The 14,599-nt window shown below is 39.3% G+C and overlaps 1 protein-coding gene across 2 annotated transcripts in view; it reads right to left on the bottom strand.

Annotated features, from left to right (window-relative positions):
* edil3a (EGF like and discoidin domains 3a) overlaps positions 1 to 14,599 on the bottom strand; it is a 108,984-nt gene that overhangs the window by 16,465 nt on the left and 77,920 nt on the right. For both annotated transcript variants that reach the window (XM_023401522.2, XM_023401523.2), the window contains exon 8: positions 14,293 to 14,477. In XM_023401522.2, coding sequence (XP_023257290.1) covers positions 14,293 to 14,477 — 185 coding nt within the window. The remainder of the gene's footprint in view (positions 1 to 14,292; positions 14,478 to 14,599) is intronic.

Raw genomic sequence — 14,599 nt, 5'->3', positions numbered from 1 at the left:
GTTTTGAAAGAAGTAGGTATTTAGGAGGTATAGGGCTGGTCTTATGAAAGATGATATAGAGGTGCATTATGGGAACTGAAGGATCCAGTATTTCTGGAGCTTTAACTGTACTAGAAGCTAAAAATTATAATATCTCTTCCTCTCCTGCTTTGATTTTGACCTTCCTTATTCTCACGTTGGTCTCCCTTTGTGGAAGTGAAATACTAAATTGTTCAATTGGTCACTGTGTATTTTTTTGAGATTCACTTATAGCGTACAGAGTAAATAGACCAGATACAAAAATCCTAGTGAATGTTCAAATGCCATCACTGCTGTTGGTTGGCGTGGAGAGAAAAATGGGAGCCTCACAGCCCCTCAGTGTGTTTTGGGCTTTAAGAAAAGTAGCATGGACTTTTTACATGAGATTTCAGATCTGTCTGCTATCCGAACATAGTACTTGCCACATGACAAAGCTCAATATTCTGTGCTGCTGCAACCATCTTCAGAGAAGCCCCTTAACCCGAAAAGCGCACCTAAAATGACCTAAAAGAAATGAGGGATGAGGCTGAAGGCAGACAATTTCTAGATAAATGGCTGACTGAATACAGCACTTCTCTACGGAGTGCAAAGAAAAGCCTGTTTGAGTCATGACACCTTTCTGAGTTTAAAAATATGCCGTTCCTCACACAGGCGAGCTACCTGAACCAATTCTATATGATGAACCAGGGTCTGAGTCTCACTGAGCTTGAAAGGCTGTAATGTGACATGTATGGCTTTTTCTCTATGAAAGCACATTGTCCCAGTACCATAAAAGTAAAACATGAAGAGATATAAAATATTGTGCAGCACACTTAAAGCTGCACTCAGCAACCACATCGGCCCAAAAGAAATTGACTGAAACTTGTAATAATTAATTTAGTTTGTTTTGTTCATTAGTGCAAACAAAAGCCTGTAGCCTTTCACAAACTCAGCCCGTGGACAAAGAACCCTAATGACTTATTAAAATGGAAAATCTAGGGTGCTGATTATAAATAGCTGCAGGTCAAAACGGAAAAATAAATTTAAAAAAAAGACAGAAAAAGTTTTTAAGAGCTAACAGCCTGTTCACGGACAAATTTAAATATCCTGAGAAAGTACACCTTTACGCTTTCAGGTAACCTGGAACACGAGGTGGCACTGAACACGTCTGGTGGCATCCAATTGTTTTAAGATGAAAATCCAAAAATGTAATTCTTCATACTGATACAAACAAACAAATATAGAGCACATCTCATAATTTTACAGCAAACACAGAGGTTTATGACTTAGCATCACACAAGATTTTTGTTTGCTTCAGGTTTCAAGTTAATTATATGGAATAAGGAGATACTCTGTTTGGAAATGTATAGTTTAATTTTATGATAGAATGATAGTTTGTATAAAAATCACTCACTTACTCTGGTCGTCACTACAGGTTAGATCTTCTCATTATCCCATTACACGAAACACAATCTAAACCTTCATGTACACTGTTTATGGATGTACGGTTAAGGACGGGGTCTCATTCTCCATTACTACATTATGACTAATTCTCTCTTCCTCTCACACATTCTTTCAATCAACTTTCTTTATTTGTTTCTTCTTCTACAGTATTGTGTTTACAGTGTCTGTAACTACTCATGGTTTGTCATGTTATGTTGGACTTAACATTAAAGTCTAACAGGCTCCATTCAGTAGCACACAGTCCTGTGTTTTTGACGTTGACATGAAGTCCTCCTTTCCAATTTCTCTGAGGCTATTATGTGGCACACACATGGTGCAAACACACACACACACACACACACACACACACACACACACACACACTGAATCCTCTTTCTGACACTTTTGTTTCCATGGGCCGGTGGGGTGTCAGAAGGTCTAAATGCCCGCTGAGTGCGCTCACAGTGCAAGGACAGTCTGAAGTGTGACTCAGAGTTGCCTGGGAGCATTGAGGATTGTATAGGGCCTCAACTATGCTCAATGCTATAGGCAATGTCATGGAGAGAAAGCATACTGTGTTAGACTGACTACTGTGGCACTGACCACCTTCCAGCAAAAACTTAAACATTTTCCTTGTTGTTTGAAATTTGACTTGTTTGCAGTATTTTTGAAACTGCTCAGTGTGGGATGTGAGTCAAACACTCTGCTCAAAGAAACATCTCCATGTGGAATAAGCTGTCCTGACATGAGGACACACGTCTTTGTTGCAGAGCAAGATGACTTTTGGCAGCGCATTACAAGAGTCAGCTGGTTGGCCGGACCAGGCAGATCTTACAGCCAAAATGCTGGGGACATAAATAAGAGAAAAGAACTGTGTAGTGACTGATAGTGAATTGCAAAGTGGCGGCAGGCACACAAAATTTGTAAACAGTTTTACATGGCATGAACATTGCTATGCATTACTTCCCTCTCTTATGCACTCTAGTCTTTAGGCCAGCACACTTGCATGAACCAATGCTGCATGTAACTGAAATTAAGTCTTCCTTATTCTCTCTAAAAAATATCTACAGTTTTTCCCTCTTCACAGTACACCTGCTGTGCAAAGAATAGCAATCAGCAAAGACCAGAAGAAATACCTTTCAAGAACCGTATACTCACAGTTCAAACAATTTTAGCTGTGCTTGCGGCATGACTGTAGGGATGGTGGAATCAACCCTACGGCCATGGCCATGTAATTTAAAACAGATATTCATGGTACCCAGAGGATGACTTCTACTTGGTGATCCCCTATCTTCTCCAAAAGCAAGCCAATATTTTCATTTATCTAGTGAAACATGTCAATATCTACTGGGTGGGTTGGTTTAACATTTTTTTTTTATAAACATTCATCGTCAGAGGATGTATTCTAATTACATTGGTGATCCCCTGATTTTTCCTCTAATGCCACTGTGTGACTGACATCCGTGGCTTTGAGTGAAATATCTCGACAACTATAACATGTATTGTTGTGACTGGAATAACTGCAATAACTTTGGTGATACCAGGTCAAAATTTCAATACTTTGGTTTATGACCAAGTACCTTCAAAACTAATGATGTTACAATCAGCCTCAGATGCAGTTTGTGTTTAATGTTGATCAGGAAATGCGAGCCTGCTAAAACACCATGACGGTGACCATGGCAAACACTGTACCTGGTAAAGATCAACATGTTAGCATTGTCACTGTGAACGTTAGCATATCTGACTGTCCTTAACAAATGCTGCCCTTTGAGAAGTGGTAGAAAGGTAAATTGGTGAGGCTGTGTTATGTATGACTATAAATGCAAACATTTTATCGTAACACAGCCTGAATTGAAAAGTGACCCATCCCCTCCCTATCAGTTTGCAACACAAACACCTGCGTGGTCAGCTTGTTTTTTTTTTTTTCCTTCCATTTATAATTTTACACCGTAACTTAAGTGCTCTAAAATAGAAAGTGCACATTAAAGTATTATTTAATTCCTGTTTTTTTCTTCCAAAACAAAGGCAGCCCTCAATCAAACCCAGTGTATCAAAGCACAAACATTAGGACCTGAAATCCTATTCTAGTAGGCCACTCGGAGCACGCAGCCATAAAACAGATGGAGCCTCAGTTCAGCATGTCAACTTATGTCTAAGTGGTTGCAGGAACCGGGGAAGGGAATTGGCCATGGCAAAAGGAACAGCGAGGAAATCAACCATGGTGGTCTGGATCATTTAAAGCTATTACAGCAAGGAGAACAGCATCTGTACAACCAGTGAGTTGCATACCGTGTCAGTTTGAGTGAAGTGAAGGATTCAGATCCATATGCGTAAAAAATGGCCTTGACACTGCACTAGTAAGGGACTAGGGGGATTTCACACTCTGTTTAATGTTCACTGTGAGTAGACATGTGATGGACACCGATAAAATCTAAAGTAGTCTGTCTCTCCGTGTGATCTTGTCTGGAGTCAAATCTGTAATTCATGCTGGAGGAAAAAAACAACTGCTTTCTGGCAGAATATTAAGCAGGTGTAAAATGTGAAATAGTTTAATGATCTAAAGTCTGGTGTTCCTATTCTAACAATGATGATACAGGTTTTTAAAGCTCCTACAAAATAGGTGAGTTAAAAATAAAATGTTTTATGACACAGGCTGCTGCACTACACAGCTCATCATACCTTGCTCCTCTCTCCCCTCTCCTGCCTCTCACATGGTATATAAAATATTCATATCAAATTTTCACACATGTGTGCACATACACACACACTGCACAAAAAAACATGGTGTGCTTCACACGCAATAAAAAAGGCAACCGTGAAATTACAAAAATAGATAGTAATTACGGACATAAGTGGTCTCTGCAAGACAATACTCACCCTGAAATGAATTAATACCTTATCTTAATTTGGGACTATTCTGAATTAATAATAATCCTATAGAATGTAGAAGTGCTGCTTAAGTGCAGTCCATAATCTCGTGGGTGCAAAACATAAAGATGTCTGACTTAACCATATGGAATTGAGTAGGGGATACACCGTTTGTCAAGAGATGGCTTAGAGACACCCTGGAAACATGAGATATACATGCAGAACACACTGGACCCAATCTCAGCTGCACTGATTTAAGCTCTGGCGCCTTCACTTCTGACAATTCCTGCAGATCCTACGATTACAGCTGGCGGTGCTGCAGACTCATGAATCAATCATACCAAGATAAAACAGATAAATGCATCCTACGTTAGCTGAGAGCGAGAGAGAGCGAGAGAGACAGAGAGGTGGAGAGAGCAAGAGGGAGATGAGAATCAGGATGTGGTGTTGAAGGATAAGATGGCTTCCTTGGATAATGAAAACAAAAGAGTACCATTACACAGGTTCCAAGCAAATCTGTACATTTAAGGGTATAGTTGGTGAGGGGACACTAAAAAACCACCCGACTGAATCAGGGAAACAGATGGATTTACCATCCCCTCCGTAACTTCATTTGGAAGCTAATTGAATCAGCATACTAGCTGCAGGGAAATTGAATAAAATAGAGCAAAGAAAGAGCCATATTGGACAGGGTTAAAATGAGGCTCTGACGATAATGCCTTAATGAAATTTACATCAGGCATGTTTTCAAATTAGTGTGGATTCTTTCTAAGATTCTTCTTGAATTCTTGGATAATGTTTCAAGATGATTGAATTAGCAATAGCTGTGGGCAAAATTTTTGAAGCAACATACCAAATTTATGTCTGTTCAAATTAGAATAAATTTTGCAAGTTGATGGCGTCTCTAACTGGGTCGTGAGCATTCAGATATCTGGTATCAGACTGGCCCCATCTGATATGCTCCTCTATAGAAGACTGGTAATGACCCACAACAGTCTCAATTAATATGATCCTCCATCTTGTAAAAAAGTCTTATTACTGTGCACACTGTACATGGCTACATGTATTGGCACATCTGCAGAAGCAAGTACTGGCTCAGAAGACAGACAGACATTGTTACATCTGTTATCCTGGCTCCCAAGCTTTTTATAAGTGGGCAGTGCCACAGCTCAGATGTTGCCGCTATAGGCCTAGACTTCTGGGGGTACTCCCATGATGCATTGAGCCCTCTCTCCCTCTCTCCCTCTCATGCAATTATATCTACAGCATGTCATTAACTTTGTATTTTCTCTTTCCCATAGTTTTGTGCTCTGTGTCTCTCTCTCGGCCCTCATTCTGCAGATATCTCTGACCTCAGAGCTGCACAATCCAGATCTGACACTTCGTCTGTTATCATTATTATTATTATTATTATTATTATTATTATTATTTATTATCATCATCATAATTGGGGAACTGTTGGGTTCGTCTGTATAATATTGTAAGGTCTTGACCTTACTCTGTAAAGTGCCTTGAGATAATGTATGTTGTGATTTGGCGCTACACAAATAAAACTGAATTGAGTAGAGTTGAACAAAGACAACATAGCTGCATATCTGATAACAGAAGGAAGCAGGAATTCAACTTGGTGTTAAAACTCTTAATTGTTTTGTTTCTATTTACACTGACAAATTGATCGCTCGGTGGGAAATCCAACTAAATCCTATCAGCGTTGTGTTGGATACCAAACAGTGTTGCTAACTCCTGTGAAGGTTGAAGGCAAATGAAGTTTACATGCACAGACGTGTAGTTGCAGCATGACAGATTAGAAGGTATGCTCAAGCCAGTGTTTCATACATTTCATATTTTTTCCAGCATCACAGCTGTGGCTAAATGGTTGTGTGCTTCTCACTGATTGCAACAGAAACCACCTGGAGACGTTGTCCCTCTAACATTCTGTTTCTTTAATTAGTTCAGCAAGAATACTTGGCTGCAGGTGCTGTTCCTATTGATTCAGCTTTGTGTGTAGAGTAGTAGAACAAATAATGATAAAACGCAGAGCAGCCGCTAGAATAAAGCATGTATTTAGTGTGACTACTATGACTTTGAACAGTGAGATCTGCAGGGACAATTGCTTTTATCTATTTTCTACCCGATCAACATGGTAGGACAGTAATATAAATACTGGATTTAAGATGATATACTCTGTATGCTGTCGAAACAATTCATGGTTTTAAGGACTGTGTTTTCCATTGTGGGGAGGATCAAGCTTGAAGGACACAGAAGACAACTCACCCTTGGAAATTCCTTATAAAGTCTTACTGTCCATTTTCCCATGCAAGTACTTTCAACAAAGTACTAGTGTCTTGTTCTTGAAATAAAGACATGATCATTGCTATTCCAGATGATCAAAATCCCTCTTAAATCCTTTCATGCAACAATGCCTTTACACTCTCTGAGGCAGCTTTTCTGTTTTTAGAAAGGACACGCTTCATCTGTGCTGCATAAACACTCAAGAAGAGATGATAGTTTCAATGGGACAAATTAAAGCCATTCTTCTCTGTGGATGGATGAAACAAACACCCTGCTAATTCTATTGATTAAAAGAAATAGAGTTCGCCGTCAGCAGCGCTGTATTTGAGGTAGCGATTTGATTAGGAAGCTGTGCTCGGAAAAATTGGTGTAATGATAATACCCGCTTTGATTACAACAAATACACGTTCACAGGCACTGAATGGGAATCAATCTTGCATTACCTCTACTCATTGTTCCTGCTAGCCTTTGCTCCACATGGGACAATGCTCTATGTGAAATGTCAACATGCACTGAATCTGTAGTATCCAGTGGTAGTAACAGCTGGGGTGTTTAGTATATTAATTTGTTCTATTTGATTTACACTTTTAAATAATTACACTTGTTGTAATTATGAATTTCTGCAAATAATTAAATAAAACATACTTTTACATGCTTACAGGTTGATGAATACTTTTTTAACACAATTACACCAAAGTGCAGAAAGCTAAATGATAAAAAGCACTTGAAACTCACGACTGATACTGAAACAGATTCACCATTTAAGCTGTGAATAATTGTTTCTATGACAACACCATTTTATTTCAAATTTACCTGTTTTTTTTAACCTCAAATCTCACACTATAAATTTTGCTTATAATTATCCCAATAATTCTTAATGTTTGATACATCTTTATATCAAAATAAATTACCACATGTATGTATTTAATAAAGACGGACTAAATGGTTGCAAGATTTCTGGCTACAAAAAATGTAGCTTTTATTTGAACTTATTATTGCTTCAAATCTCGGGAACTTTAAGCACAGTAAAAGCTAAACAACTAAAAGCGAAATCCATTAACACTGCTCTTTGCCAAATTGATTTCATTTAAGATTTGCTCTCTGCAAAATAAATTTCACTGACTTCAGCTGTCCTGAGTTCTGCTTCTGCCTCTCCATCCGCCCTTGCCTTTCCTCAACAGAGGGAATCACTGATGTCCACACATTACAGTGGCTCACTTCTCGCTGTTACTCATTAGTTCATCAGTTGTCATTTGCATTTAAAATGTTCCTGTGATTCTATTTGTTAATTTGACGGCTTCCCAAACTAAACAGTTACTTGCCTTCTCGTGTTTGTTTACAATGTTGTTTAAAACATATACATGTGTCAGATGCATGTATAAGGTCAGCCAGCAGACACAAACCTGCTTCTGTCAGTTAAGCAAAATTGACCGGTGATAATTTGCTGTGAGTAAGTTGAGACAGAAAAGGTTCTGTCAGTCACGAAAAAGAGATGAGGTGGGAAGTAGAAGGTGTCCTAATGCAGCTTGGCATTATGCCCACTTACTATGCCCAGCCTGAACATGACAAGTCTATACTATACTATACTATACTATACTGACATTCAGCCTGCTGGCAGTCTCCTCTGGTATCCAGTGGCAGCCACTAGCATGGATTAACAATCTTTTGGGACTGTCACACCGCTCTCTCTAGGATTCTTAGTTGGTTAAAGCCGGTGTCACTGAGCTAAATGTATCGAATATGAGATAGTACCCTCATTTTTCTCTATGACCTTGTGGGATCCCACAAACCCTTTCCAGGAGGCACTTTTCTCCATGAAAGACCAGGGGCTATTCCCCCCTAGACCGTAATATTTTACAAGGCCCAAAATGATAACCATGGTGACATACATCGAGAAAGCTTTAGCTGCAGAGTTCATCCATCCCTTGTCTTGGCTAGCCTGCTGGGTTCTTCTTTATAGATAAATTCAGGTCTCTCAAGACAGTACTGGTTATAGAAGTTTTAACACTAACAAAACCACAGTTCTCTGCTGGTTGACTCATGCATTTTGTATCACCTAATGTTCATTTATCAAGGGAGTAAGTGGAATGTGACATTTAAACCACACAGTACCTTGTAATGCCATCTACTGCAGGATCTCTTATCCTCCTGCTGTATTCAAAACTCTGTTGTGCTTCATGATTCTAATGCTTTGTCTCTGTGTGTTTGGATGTTATTTTCTGCTGGTCCCCTCAACACCAAACTCCACATGTGGTGGAGGATGAGTTTCTTTTGTCAAAGTCAGAAAAGTACGAATTCAGTGTCTGGACCACCTCCTTGCTTGGCTTCAGCCATATACAGGACAAATGGATTTTGCCAGTGTCAGGGAAAAAAATGGCTGCAACCCAGTTCTGTCATACAGTTTTCTGATGATTGCCAACTTCTACCAGCAAAAACTACACTTACATGGCGGCGCCATTTATTGTTCTTACACCCTTATTCTCTGGTTTCTTGAGGCCAAAGTACTGTGTATGTGGGGCTTAAGCAAAGTTTCATGACTCCATCATGGTAGTCATTCATTATGAGGGAAGCACCCTTTCCTCAACAGTCAGAGACTCCATCACTTTGCATGCCGCTCTAAACTGTCACCAGTGGAAAGAAACTATGATATTGGCAATCAAGAAATGCATGCAGGTAAACTGGTGCTAGAGTAATAACACTGACAGGAGCCTGTCGAGTGCTCCTGCCAGTGTTATTACAGCAGTGACTGTGATAGGTCGCATTACTTATATCTCTCCACTTTTCTTTGTGTCCTCTGTCTTGGTTTATAGTCTCCCACCGTGCTTTCTCCTTGGTCCTGCGTGTTCCTGCAGAGAGACACTTTGTTCCCCCATGTGCATGCAGTGCCTCACCTGCTAAGCTGCCACAATTTACCTCATCAGCATCTGCCTATGCAAGCCTCCACTCTGGCAGTAGTCATTTGCTTAATTGTTATGTGTGCTCTGCTCTGCATTTGTTAGTCTACGTACATTTACTCAAGTTCATGGGATTTTACTGCACTGCCTTCAATTAAAAAAAAAAAAAAAAATACAGCTAAATTCTACTCCTGCCTGCAGCTGCTCGTTTTCTTTTGGGTTCAAAAATCTGCTTCAAACCAAACAGTTACAACAATGTCACTGTTTTGTGATATTCCCGGGTAAGTCTGTGTAATGTAGTAGAATTTTTGTACACCTATGTACAACATGAAATGTTTTATTTAATTATAGAAACCACAGAGACTGAATTTGTGTCTTAGATCCAGATCCTGATGACACAGGTAAAGTTGCATGTATGCATCACCTTCTCAGGCAATAACATGTCAGCAAAAAAGGATGTCATGTTGCAGCTGTATTACCACATTAGCCAGATCATGCACTGATATGTATAAATGACTTTAAGTTGAATTTAAATATTAGCACCAACCATTTTCACAAGGGCTACTGTAATTTATTTTACTCTTTTTTTTTTTTTTTTTTACAAACACTTTTTTTTTAGCTCACTCTGCATCAACAGAGGCAGAGGTGATTATCAGGGTGCCATAGCCACAAACCACATATATTTATCACTTAAAGGAGATAATTGTGTGTGAAAACCTTGGAGACAAGGGATAGCAAATGAACCACCAGAACGGAATTACCTTCATAGCTTGTAACCTTTGCAGGCTACAAATAAGTATAACAAGTTGAAAATAAAGTGATGGATGATAAATGTCTACACAGCACCATTCAGTGGTACACTACATGTTGGGATGGTATTAAAATAAAACAAACTATACTGCATCATTATTTACTGTATAGTTGTACACGATATGCCTTATGAGGATCGGACTCCATGGAATTACATAGGCTGTTTATTGGACTAAATTACATTGCACACATGTTCATGTTACAGTGTTTATGCCAACACAGTTGGTTGTGTTGGCATAAACCTAGCAAGGGTTCTTGTTCTTACAAGACTGCACTGGCAACTCCCACTTGAAACTAGGGAAATACTGGAAACAGTGTAAGGCAACAGCCAAAAATGAAGTTATATAGCAGTGCAGTTTTACAACCGTGCCTAAATGGTACCTATAAAGCAATGATCATATCCGTAAAACTGCTTGTTTAGATGCTGTTTAACAGACAAAGGACAATTTCCCGATAGGAGAGAAAACAAATGTGAGGAAACATGCAGTTTTCCTCAGGTAAATACAATGCGAGTCATGTGGGACCCGTGATATGTGATATTTTTCATCTTATTTTCAGTAACAATACATAGTTATTCAGCCAACGTCCTGCTCATAGCTAACTATCAAACTGATACCTTTTCATGACGAGGGATTACAAGTCTGACAGTGTTGAATGAATCACTGAAGATAGAACAACACGGACTGTGCAACTCAAATATTATATACATGTTCAGATTATTAGAGAAATGCTCTCTTTATTTCAACTACACATAAGAAAGTGAAGTGAGAGATGTGCATTTGGAGAAGGATAAACATTATAAAATACAAAATGAATTCAAGTCCACCAAGGAGGTTATGTTTTCACCCATGTCTGTCTGTTTAAGAAACAGGATTATGCAAAAAGTAATGAACCAATTTGGAGGGATGGGGCCTGGGCCAGGGAAGAGCCCGTACAATATTCGTGTTGATCCAGTTAAAGGGGAAGATCCAGGAAACCTTTATCACTTTCCTTGAGATGGAGCTTTTTTTTTTTTTTTCAACACATTCGTCAATTTCTACGGAAATAATGTATTGACGTTAACGTAAAAAAAAAATCTGTCATATTTATGGTGTTGAGATCTATGACTTTGTACAATTTGGTGCGGATAATAATCTGGATTTGACAGACGTGTAAGATTGTGTGGCGTTGGCGGAGGTATGCACTCCACTGAATGCCACTCTACTCTCACCGTGCACAGAGGCATTCATTGCTTTCACAATACTTCTCTTCAGTCTCTTAATTGTGAACAGTGTCTCGATATCCATGGTATAGCTACATTACAGTTTAACATGCTGTTGGACATTTTTGTTGAAGTTTAACTCAGAACTTCAGGTGGTCTCAGATCAATATCAGAATGTCATTCCAAATTGGAACCACATTAGACTTATGCAATATATAAATGTGAAGAAGTTTGATGTAATTTGAAGTTTTATTTTAAATAACATAATAAATGTAACAACCAAGCCTATCAGTGGTAGTTATCTGTACCTCAAAGCTCAGCAGAAAGATTGGATGAGTGAGTCTAGGTGTCTGACTAAGGTATTTGTTCTCTGCAATTCAGCAGAGGACACAAAACTTATTTCAGGTCCTCACTTTCTGTCAGTGGAGATACCACCTGGAAGCTACGTCCCCTTCCAACAGAGTTAAGAGATGTGAGATGAGGAGACATGCTCACTAAATTAAAAGCTTGTTTATGTCTTTGTCTGATGGATGTTTACCATAATCCAAAAAAAAAAATGTTGCATTAGCAGGGACACTGTGAAACAGAAAAGTAGCTAATGTCTCTCTGGCAATTTCTCTTTGCTATGTGGACATGTTAATGTGCACAATTAACTAATCAGCTTATGCCAGCTGGAACTCTTGGCAGCTCAGTCTGACAGCCACAGCTCCTCTCTTGAAAACATCTTGAAAGATTCTGGTTCAGTCTCCCTCTGTGTAATTTTATCTCCTGCCAGGCTAGAATAACCAGCTTTGACACCCCAGAAACAAGTCCAATTCTTGGTGTGTTTGTTTCGATTACAGTTTGCAGTGATTTGTGGGCAGAAATTTTTAATTCTGAAGTATTTAGTGTGCTGATCTCAACATATTACTCTGAGTGATTACATTCAAAAGATTCATTAAATATTTGAGCTGTTTGTTGCTATAATGGATAACATCGCTCAGTTGAGCAATGTGCTAATTTATGAGTTAAGAAACACTGTACTGCCAATGAACAGTGCCTGCCTGACAAAACACCACCCGAAATACGTATGGCAAACAACTAATAAGTCAAAAAATACAAACACAAAATATAGAAAAGGAAAGTTGTACTTTGTCGTCGTACCAAAAGTGCTTGGTGCAGGCTAAAAGACAAAATATGTGCATCAGATGATGAATCCACTGTTTGCAATTCAAGTACAATCTTGTCCAGTCCTATATATCAAGAAACCCCATTTGATATTCGGTGTCTGTAAAGAGTTCCCCCGCTGCTTCCACTCCACTCCACAGCAGAGCAGTTGTCTTGATTAATAGGAATACTTAATTTGTCATTAAGGCTGATTAATTCCATTAATCTTTAAGGTTTAAAGTCATTCAGTAATGTCACTGAGAATCAATTATTTGCCATGGCAACCAGCATAAAGAAGACGAGGATGGTGGAAGTTCAACAAATGCATATAAAGCGATCAGTAAATTTGAAAAATTGGTCAGTTCCAACAGCTGTATCAATATAAATGTGAAACCTGACTCTACAGTATATTACTCTTAATGCCTACTTTTCAGAAGCCAGATATTGTATATACCTGTGTGCACAGAAATTGGCCTTGGCAGTGGAAGCCATTGATTTTCTCACTGCTTCTGTATAGCATCACCCCTTTCCTGCCGGCACAGCATGTAATATGAGACCACAAGTTTTCCCTTACCCACAGCAATCAATTTTGCTTAGCCGAGCTCCCTGGCCTGGATGGGGCCCGGCTAAGTACCTGTCTCCTCCGACACACAGCCCCTGCTGCATACCCTCACCCTCAGCAAAAGGCTTTCAGCGTAATAAAAAACATATCTGACTCAAGACCCGACCAATCTAATAATGGCCAGACAAGTCAGTGTGACTACAGAGTGCTAACTGTGTCACTGCTAGGGAGGCGGTGTGTATGGAGCGCAAGTGCAGGAGAAAGACCAAGAAATCAAAGAAATCACTCTGATCTTCAATTCCCTGAGAAGATGATCCACATCACAATTTCTTCAATGCTATCAGTTCTACAGGTTGAAGTACGCCATGGTTTCTCACCCTAAAAGCAAAAAGCATTTATGGCATTTTATCTTAAAAGAAAAGGGGAAAAAAATCCAATACATGAGGCCATACATGAGGGCATGCTGGGCATGATTGAGTCTGATTGATATGTATCTTAAATTCCCTCAGCTTCGATCAGTCTCACATATTGTTAAGCAGAAAGACTGGGTTGTAAATGTTCACTTAGAGACATGTCTTGTCCCTTACAGGATACATTTTCAGCCATCAGTTACAGTAATGAAAACAAATGGATTGGCCGGTTTCATAGAGATGGGAAGTCTGGGCTGCAGCCAAAGATAACAGGGCTAAACTCCTCCAACAGAGGCAGCGTGGGTGTTGGATTCAAAAAGACTGGCATGGAAAAAAATAAGAGATGACTACCTATTACTGACTGTTTCGAAGAATGATACTAAGAGCTAGCTAATAGAGGAAGGATTTTAAGATATAATTCCATTCACAATTGACACTGACCCATCAATGAAGTATTTCGCTATGAAATATAATTGAATCCATTGGCATGCATTACCATGTACACACCATCAATTATTATGCCAGGGAGGTAAGAGCTAATCCTTTAGCAGAGTGAAAGTCAGCTATCTATAATAAGAGGGCTGGCTGTTGTTTTTTTTTTCCTTCAAATATATTGATCTAATCTCTACAGTACAACAGATAACAGGTTGAGCTCAGATAGCATCTTACCTGTAGCCACTGTGACTGATCACTGTGTCCAGCTGTCCAAGCATTGACCTTGCCCTGTTTGTCCAAACGGGCCTTCCCGGGCTCCCAGGTGAACATGTCCATGTTGAGCGTCCTGAAGATGCTGGAGGCCATGACCTGGTAGTCCTGGATATGGCCTGACTTCATTCCCAGTGGTTCAGAACAGCCTGGTAACAATAAACACAAACACATTTGCTCTAACCGTACTGACGGTACAACCCAAACCAAAAAAAGAAAAACGTCAAAAAACTGTATATTTTCTGTGTTGTTACCACATTAAAAAAAAAAT

The sequence above is a fragment of the Seriola lalandi genome, unplaced genomic scaffold (assembly GCF_002814215.2).
Source record: "Seriola lalandi dorsalis isolate HSWRI2012SDOR001 ecotype SW California unplaced genomic scaffold, Sedor1 jcf7180002053687, whole genome shotgun sequence".
Classification (NCBI taxonomy): Eukaryota; Metazoa; Chordata; class Actinopteri; order Carangiformes; family Carangidae; genus Seriola; species Seriola lalandi.
Note: the sequence above shows the minus strand (reverse complement) of the source record. Positions and strands in the feature narration are given on the sequence as shown.